Here is a 19,946-nt window from a genome sequence, read left to right on the forward strand (position 1 = left end):
TTTTTTTTTGTTAAACAATTGCTCATTAGTTTGCTAGAGCTTCTCTTTTGTATCTTGGTTGTGAGTTCAATTTAAAGGATCCCAACTTAATTGTTAACGTGTGTGCTAGCAAAAGTTGATGGTAAATAAACTAATGTTGATTTTCTATTTAATATATATAATAATCAAAATATTTACATTTACAATATTCAAATAAAATTCTGAGGATAAACATTTTCGGACAACACAAATATTGGGATAATTTATTACAAAAAAAAAAAAAAGTAAAAAGTTGGAATACTACCTAATCAAATTTGGACGGTGAAACTAGGTAGCACACAGATTAACAGCTCATTTCACAAATGATAATAATTAAGTATCTTGTTTTGGAAGAAAATTGTGTAATTACAGATGAGTTAATTTGAATATTAGTAGTAGATGACATCTCAAATAATTCAATATCGTACTATACTTAATTTCAGCTGGCTCATGTACATTAATTACCATGTAAATTTTCTTAATCATGTTGATGATCGATCGAGTTAATTTGTTATATATACTATTATATTAATATATAAATATTCTTTTAAGGAAAATGTAGCTGTTTATGCAGGCATGTCAATTCAAAACATAGTAATATGAAGAGGCAAACATATGTCATTGTGACACCTTCCAAATTTGACTTAATTAATTAGTCGAAAATTAAAATAATAATAATAATGCAAGCTTCCAGGAAAAAAGATGTTAATTGTCTCTTATACAATGTGCACTCCTTCCCCACATGCTTCCGATTAATATAAAATATATATATAAGAAGGAAAATAGAAAAAGAAGAAAGAATTATCGATACAAATTAACAAATTAAAATATTTAAATAAGCTATCGCCTACCTTCATAATTAATACATGATTAATTTTTTTTATTCTGTATTATACTTAATGAATAAATTAATTTTAGGCTACTGTTTTCTTACGTACTGAGGGCCCCCTGTTCTCATCTCATCACGTGAATATGTGAAATTTTTTAATGGCTGTATACATATAAATATTATCTGTATCTTCTTAAGTTATTGTACATATATTTCCTCAAAAAAAATATATATTGTACATATATATATAAACTTTTATGCCAAGAGCTCAAATATATTCTTTAATTAGTATTTGATTTATAATGTAGCATATTGTATATATATTTATGTATAGTACTATATAGCACCTTCTTTCTTCTTTCTTCTTTTGAATTAATTTCTGAGAGAGTTTAGCTACTCATTCTGAAAGGATTAATATATAAAAACTGATGATGAGAAACTTTTGTGTATTATATAATTTATAAATATATTAAAGTACAAGATGGGTACATTGTGTGCTAAGATAATCACGTTCATGGCTAATCAACTTATATTAATGAATCGACGCTGTTGATTTCAGGTATAAGATGCTGAAAAGTAAAACAATATATATATATATATAGAAAGAGATGATCGAGTACACACTGCAGCTGTCACCAATTAATATAAGAATCATTTTAATTACCAAAAAGTCTTATCATTACAATTATTATATATATATGACCTTATACATGTGAACTTGTCCTATACCATATATTTATATTAAAAAAAAGGGTTTACATATAACCATAAAGGATGGCCAGTTGATCTGGGATTTTTTTCTATATTCAGAAACAACTGATGATGATCAATATTCAATACGGACAGTTATAATATTAATTTTAGCAAGATTAAACACAAATTAATTACTACATACATATATTTTGGTCATACCAACAATGTATAACGTTTATAACAAGAAACTGAAGCCTTTTAGCGGTTGTCTTTTTACTCCGCCACCTCCCACATGCAAGGGTTTGACCCGTGAATCCAGATTTATGTGTAAATGTAATAACTTTTTATTTCTTCTTATTATTATTAACATATATATATATAATAAGTTATAGGAGGATGATGACTAATTATCTCCCTATATAGCTTAGCTATAATAAAATAATAACAATAATATTGATCTAATTTACTTTCATTAATTAAAAGACGAGAGAGAGAGAGAGAGAGAGATATCATCATATTATTATAACTAATAATAATATTCAAGTCCAAAGAGATTCTCTTTGGAGAGTTGGGTCTTGCATTACATTAATATTGCCAGAAGAAGAGAAAGTGAGATACTGTGGAAGATTATTGGAAGAGAAGTTAGTAGTAGTAATAGTACTATTATTATTATTATTATTACTGGACAAAATAAGGGGTTTCTGATCATGATGATCATGATCTTGATGATGATGGTGATGATGATGATGATTATCAATAATCTGCTGGGTTGGTAAGGTGGACTCTTGTTGCATCTGGATGCAGAGAATCTCAGCCTGAGCCACAGCTAGTTGCATTTGTAATTGGGAAACTTGGGTTTGAAGGTAAGATATTGCACCAACACATCCATAAACTGGGTCCCGAACTCTTGCATTTGCTTCATAAACCAAACTGCTTACAGCATCTGCTCTTTGATGAAGTGGAAGCTCCTATGTTTTTACGACACAATTAGTTTAACCCCCAACATTTTTATAATAATTAACAATAAACTTACACTTGTAATTAGGTAAGACAAGTTAAACCTAGCTAGTTTGAAAAATAAAGAAAAAGTTATACAACAAACAAATTATATAAACAACACTATATATATATATATAATATGGTATACCTGCAACATTTTGCTAACATTGCTAGCACCAAAAACTTTGTGAACAATGGCAAACTTGTGAGGATCATCAGAAGGAAAGTAAGGGGCAAAGATGCAATCTTTGGCGCAACGGCGCCTCAAGAGTTTGCAAGAAGCACAAGGAGATGACCCACCCATTATTAATATGTAATAAGTAGAGTAAGAATTTGAAACAAATTAAAGATGGCTGGAAGGATAGAGAGAGATTGTTTATTTTGATGAAGTTATTTTGGTATACGTATATATATAGGTAGGGTCTGTGGGAATATAAGTAGTTGTTGTATATATATAGTAGTTGAAGAAGAGAAGAAGCTTTGTTTTGAAGAGAATTAGGAGGTAAATGTTTATATATTTATATTAGTTATAATATTGTATATAGCTATTGTCTAGAGGGCGTGGAATGCTTCCACATGCCTCACTAATGGAATGGTCGCACATGCATCACTATTAAAATAAACATATCCAAACTCATAATAAACAATAATAATTATATTAGAAAACCACTAATACTAATAATATATATATATATATAAAGAGAGAGAGAGAGAGAGAGAGAGAGAGAGACTTATTGAAAGACCAAATATTCTTCAATAGTGTAGAAAGCCAACATTAATTATTTAGTATTCATTAATACAAAGTGGTATAATAAGTCGAATATATGTATATGTATATTTACGGATATAGACAATAGACATATGTTATTGAATGATGATTTGAAAGGATGGTATTATAGATTAAGTATTAAAAGGGTAATTAGGTCACTTTAAAGACTAATGAAGTTGATCTCTTTTGTGAGTGATTAAGTGAAGAGTTGACCACCGCTTGGCGCGTATAGGTTGGCAACCATGCAGTTGTGTAGTTTCCACGTTCTAGTTTTGACTACCCCTTTTTATTAATGTGTACATTTCTATATATTTATACATATATACGCCGGCCCACACATTATTTATAATTTTATGTATGTGATCATGTGTACAAATAAATATGAGATGAGAGAGAGAGATTTAAATGTAATAAAAATAATTAACTTGCATTTCTATATATGACCGTTTGAAAATGAGATGAATGTATACAAATATAGCATCCATTTAATAATTAATTATATATTTGTATGGGAAAATAGAATGTTAAATATATTAGAGAAATAACAATGGAGAAGGGGCCACAATTATTATTAATTGTGGTGAAAATTAAAGAATTGGGTTTTGGGTTTTAGGGTTTTTATAATTATAACACAAAAGGAAAAGAATGATATATATGTGAAACCCTAGCCGAGAGAAATGGGGCTCTACAACGTGAATGTTTGTTGGCGAACATCCACATTGAAACGAACATCTCTCTCTCTCTTAATTCTCAATTTTGACGCACAAACACCAATATCTAGAGTAGTAGTACTATACTATACTATACTGTGTTAATTAATTAGCATTGATCAGCGCTACATATGCTACGTGTTTAAGAAATCAGCTTATATTAATATAAGTATTTTTAAAAAGAAAAAACAAAAGTAATTGAATAGTTTTTAAGGAAACATAATCTAGAATAATATATATGCCAATTAACTTCCCCAAGGGTAACAGCTGTATGTATCGATCACAAAAATTCCTTCATTTAAATTTAACCCCAATATTGTTGTTGTTTAATTTGCAGAGTACAATATATATATATAGATATATATATCATCATGATCGGTTTTCACAAAAACTCATAGCTCAGAAATATACTAAACATATACACATAACAAAACTTAATCTTACACGGAACATACATATTTTTGTTTTATTTATCTATCTATTAGTACTCCACTTTTTCTAACTACTTATTTCACCACGCTAGAAATAAGTCTTTTAATAAAAGTCCGATACCAACAAAAAAAACATGTTTTTTCTTTCTTCTCTTCTCTTAATAATGCAACGAAAATATAACGTGGCATTGACAAATAAAAACAAAAAAAAAAAAAGAACATTTCCCCTCCTATATATAATGGTAATCAAATATATAATTGGAAAATTCTATAAATCCTTAAAAAGGTTAAAAAGGTTACCTTTATTTCTTTCGGCATTTGAGATACTTTTTAGTTCAATTTCTTTTCATATTTATAAGTTATAATTATTGGGTGATTCTACGATGCACCCCCTTAAAAGAGATGTACTGATGCACCCTTGACTTGTTTCGGCATCCAGAAGAATTTTTTTTCATATTCATGTACGTTATAATAATTTAAGATAACCTACAAAATTTTGAGAAATTCAGAATAATTTACAATATAGAAAATAATATTCAAACAGTCTATTTTACACGCGTATAAAATAAAATAGTCACGCGTGTAACACACTGTTTGAACGTATTTTTCGGCGTGTTAAACTTTTCCAAATTTCTTAAAATTTTGCAGGATGTCTTAAATAACTATAACGTACATGACCATGAGAAAAAATTTGACTAAAAAATTATTTCGGATGCTAAAATAAATAAGGGTGCATCAATATATCTATTTTAAAGGGTGCATTGTAGAATTTTTCATAATTATTTAAGATATTTACAAAATTTTAAAAAATTCAAATTCAATTCAACACTCCAATAACAGGTTTTAAAAAGTTATTGGAGTTACTCAAATAAATTATTTGAACATTTTTTTTATATTGTAAATTATTTTTAATTTTTTAAAATTTTATAAAATATATTTTAAATAACTATAACGTACACGATTAAAAAAATTAAAAAAACTATTAAATATCGAAATAAATAGAGGATAGACACTTTTTAAACAAATCCATTATAGAAACACCATATATATAATATGACGAAGAACCCAAGTTTGTATATATTAATTTTTGTATATATTTACACGGAGCTGCTTAGCGCATCACATTTCCTATTACTGTAGGAGCATTTTTTATTTTTAATATCTAATAAAATTTTATCCTAATTTGTGTATATGACGGTATATTATAGTTTTAGTAATCATTTTAGTTATTTTTGAGAATTTCAAATTTATTATGATAAAAAAAAAAAAGTTCAAATCATATTTTCGCAGGATATCATATGTATAAAATTATAATGTACAACGTCATATACAAAAATTAGTTTATGATTTTTTTCATATACCGCAAAAAATAAGAAATGTCTCAAAAAGTGATGGCCTACCTAATAATTTATTTATATGTATATAATGATTTTGTATCCTTTTTTTTTTTTTTTGAAACGATGATTTTGTATTCTTTAGATAATAAGGAAGTCATAGGATGAGGTTATCTCGTCAAAATATAAAGAGTGAAATAATAGCAATTAAATAAATTAGTGAATCAGAAAACCACTTGATGTTGCCAATTGCCTACTTAATACATAATATTGTGTGCTCTTGATTACCCTCCAGCTAGCCTACGTTTGAATAAATAATAGGTGAATCATATTTTATTTGCTACAATGCCAAAATAAAAAACTTCGACTGTACTCATTAAGCCTACGTAGTATTTAATTATTTGTGAAATCAATAATATTTTTTTCTCTTTCTTGTAAAATTTACTTATATTTCTTTCCCCCATTAGGGACTCACAAAAGAAACACTTTAAATTTGTAAAAAAATACTTTCTTTGCATATACAGCCATCCACTGGTCAACGCGTTCTCAGAACGTAAAGCGTATAATACACTACAATTATAAATAATAACTACCACGTATATAGGTTTATATATATATAATTAATAATAAGAGAATAATAATTTATTGGTCATAAATAAGAAAACTTCAGTAGGCTCACGATGGATAGATTAGAATCTGCACAATGGATATATATATAGACTGAACTGTAATGAAAAACAAAATTCAAATAAAGAAAAAAAAAAGAGAAAAGTGGCTTAAAAAATTAATAATTATATATATATGTATATGTATAGGGCAGGTGCATTGTGCGTGCATGGACTTTAATTAAGTGATCTAAAATAAAACCCTTATCATCACGTCTAGCTCTAAGAAACAATTATATAAATTATTATTACAAGAGTGGAAGACGTAATTAATGTGAACCAGTTATTGAGATCCGACATGAGACATAGGGTTAAGAATTATAAAAATGAAAAACCCACTTCGAGAGTTGATTGAGACTAAAAACTATCCCCTTTTGTGGAACCCCGAGACCCAATTCCCACTCTCTTGCATTAAATGCACTCCACATGATTCCAACCTTCTAATCTTTTGAACCGAGAAAAACACCTTCTTTTCCCTAGTTGTCATGCCCTATGTACAAAATACAAATCTTCTTTTTTAACCTTTTATATTTTATTTATTTTATTTTAATGTCTGCGTTTTTGTCTTATCAACCAAGCTTTTGTTTTTTTCTGTGGCTATGGGTAGTACTCATAGATATTGACTTATTATTATTATTATGTATTTCATTCATATATATATATAAATATCATGTAATGAAACTATTGCAAAAAAAACGTTAAAAATAGATTATTAATGGTGCTGTAGAAGTTGAAGTTATTTTAGTTTTCAGTTTTCCAGTTCCTAACCCCTAAGCTCTAGGAAGAATAAAAACTTGTACGCTCTAGACGGTGAGAGAACTTTGTTTATTAATAGGTTTGTTTTTACTAGCCTAATTTTTTTAATGAGATTAATAAAATAGAGAAAAAACAGACATCTTTCACCATGTTAGAGGAAAAACTAAAAAAACATGCGACCTCCGATGCAAACATTTAATGCGCTTGGTGATAAGGAAGATTCGATTCTTGAGATGTGTATGGTTTTCAAATCTAGCTAAGACGGTGAAGATTATTACAAGTAATAATAATGTTTGACAACAGCAACCTTCTAGGGAGTTTTCAAAGTGGCTATACTGACCTCAAATTCAATTGCTTGAACAGAGAGTTAATTGTTGGATTTCCAATGCCCAAGTCCTCATAATCAGCCCAATGCAAAGAAAAACTTTGGGATAAAATTAATCTATCTACCTTATTATAGCACATGAGAGGGACCATGCTATATTTGCTGCCTTTTCACTTTAAAGATTCTTAGTTATCCCAAAGGATCATGATCCCAACATCAACAATATAAACTAGAGTTACTTTAATATTTCTTTAGTAATTAGAAAGTTCTGTAAATAATTATTTACAAACAGTAGTTGTCGTATCTACAATCTGATTTTATCACATCAAAAAGTTCTTGTCAGTACTAATAATATAATTGTGTCATATACGATTTAAGATTCGAGAGGGTCTTCTATTACTTTCGATACACAACCTTCCAATTCTATTATGTGATGTTTGGTAAGAATATAAAAATGAAAAGGAAGAGGGGACAAGTGTGATAGAAAGAGAAATGGTTTTCATTTGGTAGGTGAGAAGTAAATAAAATGTGTTTGATAAAAATAATTTAATAGAACAAAACGGTCTTATAAGTACTATAATCTAATCACTGTGTTCTATAAGATTTATGAATAGTTATAGAGGGGTGTAATTGTTAAGTGTATAGTAAAACGTTTCTCTTCTACCAAACATCCACAGTTTCATTTCTCTCTTCTTTTCTTTCTCATTTTTTCCATTCTACCAAACATATATATAGTGCCAGATAACAAACTAATTAAAGTTAGAAACTTAAAATGATTCTAATTCCTATTGAATTGATTACATGCGACTCCTATTAAATTGATCTCAATTTTTTTTCACTGTACGGACTTTTTAACAAACTGATTAGATATGAGACAACTCAAACAGTGACTAACTAGGCTTGACAACAAATACACATGCAGTAGAGTTTGAAGTAAGAAAGAACATTATTAACCTTCTTATGACATCATTCACAAGTGCCAATCGTTTAGTGTTAAAAAATAAATTAGACTGAAACAAAGACGAGATGATAAGCAAAAACAATTAAATTATTTATCATTTCTAGTGGTGTTGTATTCCACTCAATTTTACGCAACTATTATAGCAACTACTCGCTAGACTATCATGTGACAATGTGCTATGAGCTTAGGTGTTGAATTGTATAGTACTTCTTTGTTATATGTAAGAATTAGCTGTGCTCTGGTGTGGCCTATGAGATGCCACTAGTACTTGGGCCCATTCTAGAACCTGCAACAATAAATGTCAGACAATACGAGCACTTGCCAATAAGTGCCAGTTTGCTTATCTTCTTATATTTGCACACACAAATAAGTATATGCTGAAAAAACTATGAATGTTTAGAAGATTTATTTCTTTCCTCCAAATGTTACTCCAAATCTCCAATCATTTGATGATTTCTTTCTCTGTAGATCATAACCAGTTTATTAAGAATTTCCAGAGTTAGGGAAGTGTGGTGGTAATGGTTTCTCTATGCTTGAGATTTGGTATTTTATAAGACAAATTTCTAGTGAGAAAGTATGAATTTCCTCCAAGGACAAGTACATGTATAATCAGCTGGAAAAGAAAATTTTAATCGAGTTACTAAGATATTTCGAACCCATTAAAGTACAAAATGGGATACTTAAATCCTCTAATATTCAGAGGAATACTGACCCTGACCTTAGACCTAATTAACTGGTTTATACTGGGGTGGGTGGGTTGGTTTGTGTGATTTGCCAAGGGCCTCAACCTTGTGGCTATAACTTTTACCTTGAATAATCCTTTGGATAAGGCATTACATCGAATGTTTCTATGGGACTGATCCTTACTCTTGTGGCTACAACTGCATCTAAAACTAGTCTGAGATGTATATCAAGTCAATATAATCTTATTCAATTTAATTGACAAATTAAGAAAATTGCTTCAACTTCTATTGGTATTTGGTTCATCAGTCATCTTTACCAAGCTTTGACTTTCCTGCAGATACCGTTGATTTCTCTTCCTGATTCCATTTCTGAACAAAGTGGTTGCTAAATACTGTGTCTCTTTACAAACAGAAGAACTTGCTTTACTTCTGTTCTTCAATTTATTCTTTGTGTACCTCTCAGCTTGTACCTGAACTGATAACACAGATCCTATCAACTTACCGATTGTAATAGGTCTTAAAACACCAATCAATCAATTAAGTAAAAACTTTTCAAAGATAGTTATACCAACTAAGGAAGACACAAGTGCAATTATACATCTTAGATAATCAAGATTTGCTCTTCTATAATTTCGGGTTAATTTGTCAGCTTTTCTAGATACAAAAACTGAATGGTCGTGTGTGGCTGTGTCTAGTTTAATCTCAAACAATACATGTTTACCCAACAATTAGTAAACAGCTAATCTGCATGTAATTTTTTTTTTTAAATGAGCTCCCGTTGTAAAACGGGTGCTTCCAAAAATTGACGGGCAGGTCAAATTGAAAGTGGGGCTCAACCCACTCGCCTCAACTTTGAGTGTTCATAACAGTGGGTGTTGGCACGACTCGTTGTCTCTATACAATCATTGGCGAGTCACCTTTAACCCCTGACAGGACGGGATGTAATTACTGTACAGTTACACTTAAAGTAGCTAATCTTTATCATCTAAAGCAAAGAAGAAAAACACTCAAAGTAGATAGTAAACAGCTACAAAAGAAATGGATTGTGAGTATCTAGAAAAAGAAAAGGATGGTGATTGGGTAATGTAGTAGATGATAAGTTTTGGGGAAGAAAAAAAAAATGTAAAAGGTCGTCCTATGTCAAAATGGATTACTGATATCACTGACTCGCATTAGCCTGATAGCAGCTTGACAAACTTGTTAAAATGAAAATCAACTTAAATAACACAGCCTCTGTGGTTGTTAGAAGATCAATAAGCATCACAAATCCAATGATTTCTAGTGAAGCATTCTTTATTTTTATTAACATAATGGAACTCTATACAACTCCCTAATCCCTACTATTACCACCCCCATCACTTATTTGTTTGTGTTGAAAGGACTCTAAAAAATATTTACATGATCCATGATTTGTAAGCCAAGCAATTCATTATTTCACTTAGCTTGTGTAAACCCCTTCCATTAGCATCCTCATCAGTTACCAGAGGAATAACATACAGAGCACTTCTTTGTCCCAAAATCAAATGTAAATAAATATTTATTTGCACTAATTTTATGATTCACTTAAATCTTACTCAAACTACACGATGTTCTCTTCAAGCTTCTTACCTTTACTACCACAGTCTTAACTACAATGTGAAATTCCACATCTGTGCTCTGAAAAATATGGCTAGCCAGTTTCATGATTTTGTGTATTATTATGGGTGCATGATATGCATTCCTAACTTGAATACTGAGAAAGTTATTAGCCATACCAGAAAACAGAGAAGAAGAAGAAAGAGAGAAAGACAGAGAAAGATAGTGAAAGAGAGAGATCGAAGATTGAAAGAGAATCTTATTGATGAATGAATCAATATGATCTTATATACACAATCAGTAGCTCTAGATCATCACAACAAGAATTGGTTACAACAGAAATAGAGCTAACAACCAAACTGTCTGTAACAAACTCATAACAGTAAAACAGTTAGAAAAACAACTAACTATAATAACTGTCATGGACAATTGTTACTTTGTCTTCACAGCCCCCCTCAAACTTAGAATTGAAAGATCCTCAATTCTAAGTTTGTCTCTAAAAGAATGGAACCTCTTGCTTGAGATAGCCTTAGTGAGACCATCGGCAATTTGATCAATTGCAGGAACATGTTTAACTTGAACCACCTTGCTTTGAATCTTTTCTCTGACAAAATATAGATCCAGCTCGATATGTTTGGTTCTTGCATGAAGAACCGGATTAGCTGTAAGAAGTATAGTACTTAAATTGTCACACCAGATGGTAGGGACACGTGGTAATGAAACTTTTAACTCCAAGAACAAACTGTTCATCCATGTCAATTCTGCAACAACACATGCCAAGCTCCTATACTCTGCCTCTGTACTTGATCTAGAAACTGTTGGTTGTTTCTTGCACTGCCAGCTAACCAAGTTTGGACCAAGAAAGATTGCAAACCCTGAGGTGGACCTTCTGTCATCTGGATCCGCAGCCCAATCTGCATCACAGTAGGCTACAAGTTCTAGGGATGAAGATGTAGGCCTTCTAAGATGCAAACCATGCTTAATCGTGCCACTTACATACCTCAAGATTCTTTTTACAGCTATCCAATGAGATTGCAAAGGTTGATGCATGAACTGGCATACCTTATTTACACTAAATGCAAGCTCAGGCCTAGTTATGGTCAGATATTGTAAGCCCCCAACAATCGAACGATATTCCTGCACATTATCAATAGGATCACTTCCATAACCCGATAGTTTGCTTCCACTGGTCATTGGAGTTGATGAAGCTTTTGCACTTTGCATTTTGGCTTTACAGAGGAGATCTCTAGCATACTTTTCCTGAGACAAGTGCATCCCTTCAGTCGTGTAGTTAACCTCAATTCCAAGAAAATAGTTTAACTCTCCAAGATCTCGAAGAGCAAACTGCTTATTCAAATCAGTAACCAGCTGAGAGACAACCTGGGAATTACTTCCTGTAATCAAAATATCATCCACATACACTAGTATAAGTGTAGTAGACTGAGGTGTTGAACAGATAAACAAGGACTGATCTGATTTAGAGGAACAGAAACCAAGACTCAATAGGCATTGATGCAACTTGTCAAACCAAGCCCTTGGTGCTTGCTTAAGACCATATAGAGCTTTATTAAGTTTGCACACAAGATCAGGAGCTGTTGGATCCTCAAAGCCAGGTGGCTGAGTCATATAAACCTCTTCTTGTAAATTGCCATTCAAAAAGGCATTGTGAACATCAAGTTGCTGAACTTTCCAACCACGAGCTAAGGCCAAAGTAAGAACCACCCTGATGGTTATGGGTTTCACCACTGGACTAAAAGTCTCAGTAAAGTCAAATCCAGGTTGTTGGTGAAACCCTTTAGCTACTAGTCTTGCTTTATGCCTATTGACTGAGCCATCAGCATTGAGCTTTTCCTTGTACACCCATTTACAACCAATAGCAGTTCTCCCTTCTGGTAATTTGACAAGTTTCCAGGTGTGATTCCTTATTAAAGCAAGTATCTCATCAGCCATAGCTTGATTCCAGTGTAGGCTTTGTAAAGCTTCAGCTAATGTCTGAGGTTCTTTGGAAGCCATGTAAACTTTTGGTTTAGTGATCCCAGACTTCCCCCGAGTTTGCATTGGATGAGAGTTGATAGTTCTTGAGCTGCTGGACACTGGTATAACCATGTCAGTATGCAAAATGGGAGAGGCACCAGGTGCTGTTGTAGGTATTGCAGCAGAGTGTGTAGTTTCCACAGGAATAGATTGAACAGATGCTACAGCTGCATTATCAAAATTCTGAGCAACATCTACATCAAACAACACATTAGATGAATTCTGCATATTGTTAAAAACAGAAACAGTAGGTGGAAAAGGAGTGTCAATAGAAGCAGGTTGGTCAGACACTTGATTTGGTAAAGAAGATGTAGCTGAAGGAGTAGCAGATTCAGTATTCGAGTGGGAGTTAACTGAATCTGTAGGAGTTAGAACAGATGCATCACTATGAGTGATTGAAGGAATAATGCCAGAAGTGAAAAACTCAGGAGAGTAATTAATTGGTAAGGCAGTAGCAGTAGAGATTGTATGAAAAGGGAAGGAATTTTCATCAAAAATAACATCCCTGGATATGTACATTCTACCACTTGAATCAAGGCATTTATACCCTTTATGGTTTAGGCTATAGCCCAAGAATGTGCAAGGGGCAGATCTAAACTCCATTTTATGTTTATTATAGGGCCTTATATTTGGGAAACAAGCACACCCAAAAGTTCTAAGAGATAGGTAGTCAGGTTTTTGATTAAAGAGAACTTCTAAAGGTGTTTTGTTATTTAAAATAGGAGTAGGTAGCCTATTATGAATGTAGACAGCAGCTCTAAAAGTTTCATCCCAAAACTTAAGAGGCATAGATGCTTGAGCTAGCAAGGTTAAACCATTTTCCACAATATGTCTATGTTTTCTCTCAGCTAATCCATTTTGTTCATGTGTTGTGGGACAAGGGTGTCTATGAATGACTCCAAGCTTGTTCAGAAATGGTGTGAAACTTCTATATTCCCCTCCCCAATCTGTTTGTAAAACCTTTAATTTGGTGCCTAATTGTAGTTCACTTTCAGCTTTGAAATTTTGAAAAATTTTAAAGGCATCAGATTTATTTTTCAAAAGATATAACCAAGTGAATCTTGAGTACACATCCATGAAATGGATGTAGTACTTATAGCCATTGGATGAGAGAGTATGGGAGGGACCCCATAAATCGGATACAACAAGCTGAAGTGGTTGTGTATACTCAGTTTCAGAGAATTTAGGAAATGGAAACTTGTGTATTTTTCCAAGACAACAGGCAGTACAAATCTTATTGCTCTCTACATTATTCAAGGACACATTACAATGACTTAGCACAGTTTGGACAAACCTAGAAGATGGGTGTCCAAGTCTGTTATGCCAAATAGAATACTGAGAGAAATTATTAAGAGAACAATTGGAACAAGTATTGACTTCAGCTGTGACACCAGTAGGTGAAAATGAGAGATTCGAACTTGGTTGACTAGAAGGTTTTGAACAATGAAACTGGAGTTGGGAAGCATCAAACAAATACAGGCCATTCTGAAGTGTCCCCTTCAGTAAAGTTGAACGAGTCTCCTTGTCCTTGACAAAACAAAAATTGTCATGAAATTCAAAGAAAACATTGTTATCCTTTGCAAACTTAGAAACACTCAACAAATTTTTTGTAATGTCAGGGACATGCAAGAGATTATTCAATTGAAATGACTTAGATGAGTAAGGTGTAGAAAAGAATGACTGACCAACATGTTGTATTGACAAACCTGCCCCATTACCTACAAAGAGTTTCTCAGTTCCATCATATTCAGCTCCATGGGTGAGATGTTGCTGGTCTGGAGTGCAGTGATTCGTAGCTCCAGAATCAGGGTACCAATTGTTGTCTTGAGCAGTGTTGGTGCTAGCAACATTGGCCTGTGCTGAACTGGAGGAGTGGTACTGACTTGAAGCTTGATTTGGTGTTATACCAGTAAAGTTCTTATCGAATCTATAGAAACAATCTATAGCAGTATGACCAAGCTTAAAACACAACTGACATTGAAGTTTGTTTGCTGTGTTCACTGACCTGCCAGCACCTCTGCCATACATTCCAGATCCAAAGCTAGAATAGGAGCTGTTGTTGCCACTACCACGATTGTATCCACCTCTATAGCCACCTCGATTAGAAGGAGAGAACTGAGATGGATAATTGTACCTCGGGGATGGAGATTGCTGTCTGAAATTACCAAAGTTATTTCTGAAGTTGGCAACATTAGCTTCTGGATTATCAATGTCAAGTGAGGCAACTTGAGCACTGATCTCAACCTCTCGATCAGTTTTCTCGATTCTGGATTCTGAGGCTAGAAGAAGAGACTCAATCTCTGCAACAGAGTATGTTTCTAATCTAGTATTAGTGGATATGACAAAGGTGTCATATTCACTTGGAAGGCCCTTAAAGATAGCAGCGACATGATCTTTTGTTGTGTAAACTTCTCCAACTGAGGCAAGAAGATCAACGTGATGTTTGACTTTGAGTAAGTAATCAGATAGTGAGAGTGAGCCTTTCTTCAAGTTCTGAAGCTTGGTTCGAAACTCAAGTATTTTTGCAGAAACTTGAAGAGTAAAGAACTTCTCCAATGTCGACCAGATCTGATTCGATGTCTCACATCCAACCATACGCGTGAGGAGATTTTCAGACATTGAAGACAGAAGCCAGGACATGAGGAGCTGATCTTGGACTTCCCAGTCCAAATAAGCAGGGTTAAGCACACCAGATTCTCGATCTGCATCAGAAAGAAACTTTGCAGGGGGATCTGCTTTGATATACTGTTGTAACCTGTTGCCACGAATCGCAGCTAAGACCTGTTGTTTCCACAACAGGAAGTTGTGATCATTTAAACGAATTGAAAGATTGTGAGTGAAATAGACAGGAGAGAACTCATCATGATCTCTTGTTCTTCCTCGATTGAGAGTCGGTTGACGACTGGTAGGTTGACCAGTGGCACCTCCATTGTTGCCGTCACCAGAGTTAGTTCTTGAACCATTCAGACCAGCTCCACCAGAAACAACATTCGCCATTAATGGCGGAAATTGCTCTGATACCATGAGAAAGTTATTAGCCATACCAGAAAACAGAGAAGAAGAAGAAAGAGAGAAAGACAGAGAAAGATAGTGAAAGAGAGAGATCGAAGATTGAAAGAGAATCTTATTGATGAATGAATCAATATGATCTTATATACACAATCAGTAGCTCTAGATGATCACAACAAGAATTGGTTACAACAGAAAAAGAGCTAACAACCAAACTGTCTGTAACAAACTCATAACAGTAAAACAGTTAGAAAAACAACTAACTGTAATAACTGTCATGGACAGTTGTTACTTTGTCTTCACAAATACTGACATAATTTTCCTATACTTGTCTAAAATGAATACTGATAATTTTGCTATGCTTGTCATTTATATTATATATGGTATTGATGGACACAGGTAGATTTCACCATATTAATATTAATGGAGTAAGTTAACCTAAGCATAGACCCACAATCGAAGAGTGTAGCATCACAGTCACCTAATCTGCATCTTATATTTTAAATTGAAATTTGAATCAAACAGATCTTGCCGTATGAATAGCAATGAAGACTCCAATAGGTCATACCAGAACGTGAAACAGCTGAAGTCATGGCGCAATCCTTGAGTCTCTTTATCTTTTCAATAATTTTCACACCTTCAAAGAACTCAGTAGTCTCCAAATTTGTTTTAGAAGCCTTTTGGAAGCACAAAAGTGCATTTTCACATGCCTACAAAAGAAAAATTCAAGGAGAATAAAGATGCAGTGCCATTATAAAAAAACAAATATACAGAATTATGTAGTTACACTAAAGGAAGTGTAATAGAGTATGTATTTATTTCACTAATATTAACACATAATCTTCCCCATTAGAAAATGGTGAATAGTCAATAGTTATCCAACGCAGCCACAAGTATTGTAGTACATTATCAATAAACCATAGCAAGGGAAGAGAATTGTGTCGTAACTTATAACAATCTAAAAAGCTTTTGACACTTATTTATACTATTCGTTATGTAAACTTCTTTAACCCATGATTCGGTTTAGAGGTAAGCTTACTAGAACTATAAGAAATGCTTCTAGAACCACCTAATTTTTTTTTGATTATCAAGGCACATAATACAAATTTAATCACTAAATCCTGAAAGAAAGAAAAATGAAATCACTAAACTGAAGCAAAATAAAGGAATAGAACTAGTAGAACACGAACACATATTACAACCAGAAGAAATGAAGCAGATTATATCACATCCTCAAGTTGAAATAGAGAATTGTCAGTTATCATGGCCCCCAGGCATTGACTACAACTTTTCGATCTAAAAAACAATCAAACAATTCATCCTAATCCAAAACGCAGCATCTCAAGTCTATTTTCTTATTGGCAGGATTTTAATATTAAGAATTAAGAACTAATCGGTTAGCAATTAAGAAAAAAATTAAGAACTAACTGATCGTTGAATTCAATTATTCATATGCACACACTGACATAACCTCACCTTTCTTGCAATGGAATTAAAACCGTAATCCAGTGATTGCTCGGCAAAGTTTAACCATTCCATATGTGAAACCTCAAGCCACTGGCAACTTGTGGACTTGAAATCCCTCAAAAGCAAGGCCTCGTACCTCAAAGCCAAACAATTCTGTGAAAAAAGAAAATGTAAAATATCACGAATCGGATAATGTAAATAACATTATAAATCAGTAATGTTATTTCATATGGATCATTAGATAAGAAATTTTTGAGATAAGTAGAAAACCTGCCTCGACATCACCTAAAAGAGCGAAAGCTCGGACAAGAAAATCGAGATCCAGAAGCTTCTTCTCCACAGGTTTTTCCGCGTTCTCACGCATAATAGAAATAGATTCAAACCTAATGAAATCGCGCAAGCTCGATCGAATCGCCACTGATGATGATCTGACGTCTTTGGAAACCATGACTGATTCGATGATTCGCAGCGCGGCGCCGTCGAGCCTGCGTGCAAAAGTTGAGAGAGCTTCAGCACAAAATCGAGAAGTGAAAGAAAGAGAATGCTCGAAGTTTGAAGAGGCAGAAGGCGTGACCTTCTGCTGAGAATGAGAGAGCGAAAGAGGGAGATTTGGTGAGCCACTGAGTCTGACATTTTGGGCGGGTAATGCTAGAGTTATGCACTGCTCATGTCTTTCGCGGGGTTTGTCTTTAAATATGTAGGGCCGAGTACATTTGAAAGTTCAAGCATGGCTGTCTAATTTTGAGTAAATTGACTACAAAACCCCAAAAGTTTCACCTACTTACCAATTAAACATCCAAAACCTATTTTTTTACAATAAAATCAGCAGTACACATAAATAAATATTTAATAAAATTAATTTAACATTATGTATAAATCAAAAAACATAATAATAATTTTCTTTTTTTCTTTCTTTTTCTCCTATTTTTTTTTCCAAACTTCTTCTTCTTCTTCTTCTTCTTTCTTCTTCCAACTGTCACCATCAACAACCACTGAAACCACCACCTACCACAACTGCCCACCACCACTGAAACCTTTTTCAAACACAAATAAACAAATCGACACACATGTGGATGGATCATCCGCAGATCAGTTGTTTGATGGAGGGATTGCTCTTATCACACCTAGGGGCAGCCTTTGCACGAAGCAATCAAGTTTGGATTCATAACATCCAATAATGAAGCAAAATATAAAGCACTTATCGCGAGACTAAAGCTTGCTCGAGAGGTATGTGATGAATATTTAGAGATCTACAGTAACTCTTAATTGGTTGTAAATCATATTCTTAGAGAATACAGGGCTCAGGGAGAAAAAATGATGGCATATATGAGTAAAATCCAAGACTTCCTCACACAATTTAAAGGATATACCATCAAGAAAATTTCCAGAGAAGAGAATGTTATTGTTGATGCACTTACACAGCTGGCAAGTAACACAGTCACCAATAAAGCAAACTTGATCCTAATTCAATTCCTAAAAGAACCCAACATCACCTGCACGGAAGAAATTAAGATGCTGGATAACACACCCAACTGGATGACTCCAATAGTAGCCTATCTTAACACTGGTAAACTTCTAAACCACAGAAATGAAGCTTGGAAAATGATGGGAAAGGTTGCGCGGTATTAAATAGTGGACAATGTGATGAACAATGAGGTTTCTCCATGCCTTTGCTAAGATGTGTTACAAAGAAAGAAGCTGAATGATTCCTATCTAAAGTCCATGAAAGATTTATAAGAATATTTTATTTAAAGAAATATATTTCTATTTAAAGAAATAAATTTCTATTTAAGGAAATAAATAAATAATTGATTTTCTGATAAATGAATATTTTATATTCATTGAATCTAGACAAAATCAATTATGTAATATTCTATATATGGTAAGATTTCTATATTCATTACCTGATTTGATTTCCTGAATTAATTGTCAAAATATTCTGATAATTAATGTGGCGCAGATACTGATGGAGTATCTCACCTATAAATATAGGGTCTCGGTCCCCGAGCTCCTCACTCATTCTGTTCATAACAGCGAAATCCATCTAAAGAGAGTTGAGAGAGCGAGGAAGCCCGATTACCCACATCAATCGGTTTCTTTTGCAGATCAAGCTTATGTGGGATTAATGCTCAAAGAATCAATGGCTGGAGGTATTTCGATCCTTATATTCATATAGTGTATATGTTTATTTATTCCGCATGTTATATACACATACATATATTTTATATTATACACATAAATGTCTAACAGTTGGTATCAGAGCGGATTATATATCTCTGCCTTGATTTTTTTTTTTTTGAGTTTCATATATATATATATATATATACATTTACGGGGTTCTTCATTTATAATATAAATTATATATATTTTATATATACTTTTATATTATATAATCCCGATTATATATATATTCATACTCAATTTATTTTTTATATATACATATATATATATTCATCTTCATATTTACGTTCATATATATATATATTATATACATTCATTTATACCGTATAATATATATATTTCTGAGTATACTTTCATATTATTATTCATTTATTCATTGATTTCTTTCCATATAATTAATTATCATATTCTATTATATATTTGTATGATATTTATATGGTTTAATATGTATATGCAAATATATATGTATATATATGTATACAGTATTGGTTTTTGTTTATATATATA

At 32.6% G+C, this 19,946-nt stretch overlaps 2 protein-coding genes across 2 annotated transcripts; both read right to left on the reverse strand.

The window, feature by feature from the left end:
* Positions 1 to 2,031: 2,031 nt before the first annotated feature.
* On the reverse strand, positions 2,032 to 4,295 carry LOC115720935 (LOB domain-containing protein 12). The gene is made up of 2 exons (XM_030650147.2): positions 2,688 to 4,295; positions 2,032 to 2,508 (listed from the first exon to the last, which is right to left on the reverse strand). Exons 1-2 carry the CDS (start codon positions 2,841 to 2,843, stop codon positions 2,080 to 2,082), a joined length of 585 nt encoding a protein of 194 aa, XP_030506007.2. The 5' UTR covers positions 2,844 to 4,295; the 3' UTR covers positions 2,032 to 2,079.
* An 11,834-nt stretch (positions 4,296 to 16,129) lies between these two features.
* On the reverse strand, positions 16,130 to 18,023 carry LOC115720534 (protein DOUBLE-STRAND BREAK FORMATION). The gene is made up of 4 exons (XM_030649677.2): positions 17,833 to 18,023; positions 17,533 to 17,743; positions 17,268 to 17,411; positions 16,130 to 16,501 (listed from the first exon to the last, which is right to left on the reverse strand). Exons 1-4 carry the CDS (start codon positions 17,889 to 17,891, stop codon positions 16,292 to 16,294), a joined length of 624 nt encoding a protein of 207 aa, XP_030505537.2. The 5' UTR covers positions 17,892 to 18,023; the 3' UTR covers positions 16,130 to 16,291.
* Positions 18,024 to 19,946: the final 1,923 nt, after the last annotated feature.

The sequence above is a fragment of the Cannabis sativa genome, chromosome 2 (genome assembly GCF_029168945.1).
Source record: "Cannabis sativa cultivar Pink pepper isolate KNU-18-1 chromosome 2, ASM2916894v1, whole genome shotgun sequence".
Taxonomy (NCBI): Eukaryota; Viridiplantae; Streptophyta; class Magnoliopsida; order Rosales; family Cannabaceae; genus Cannabis; species Cannabis sativa.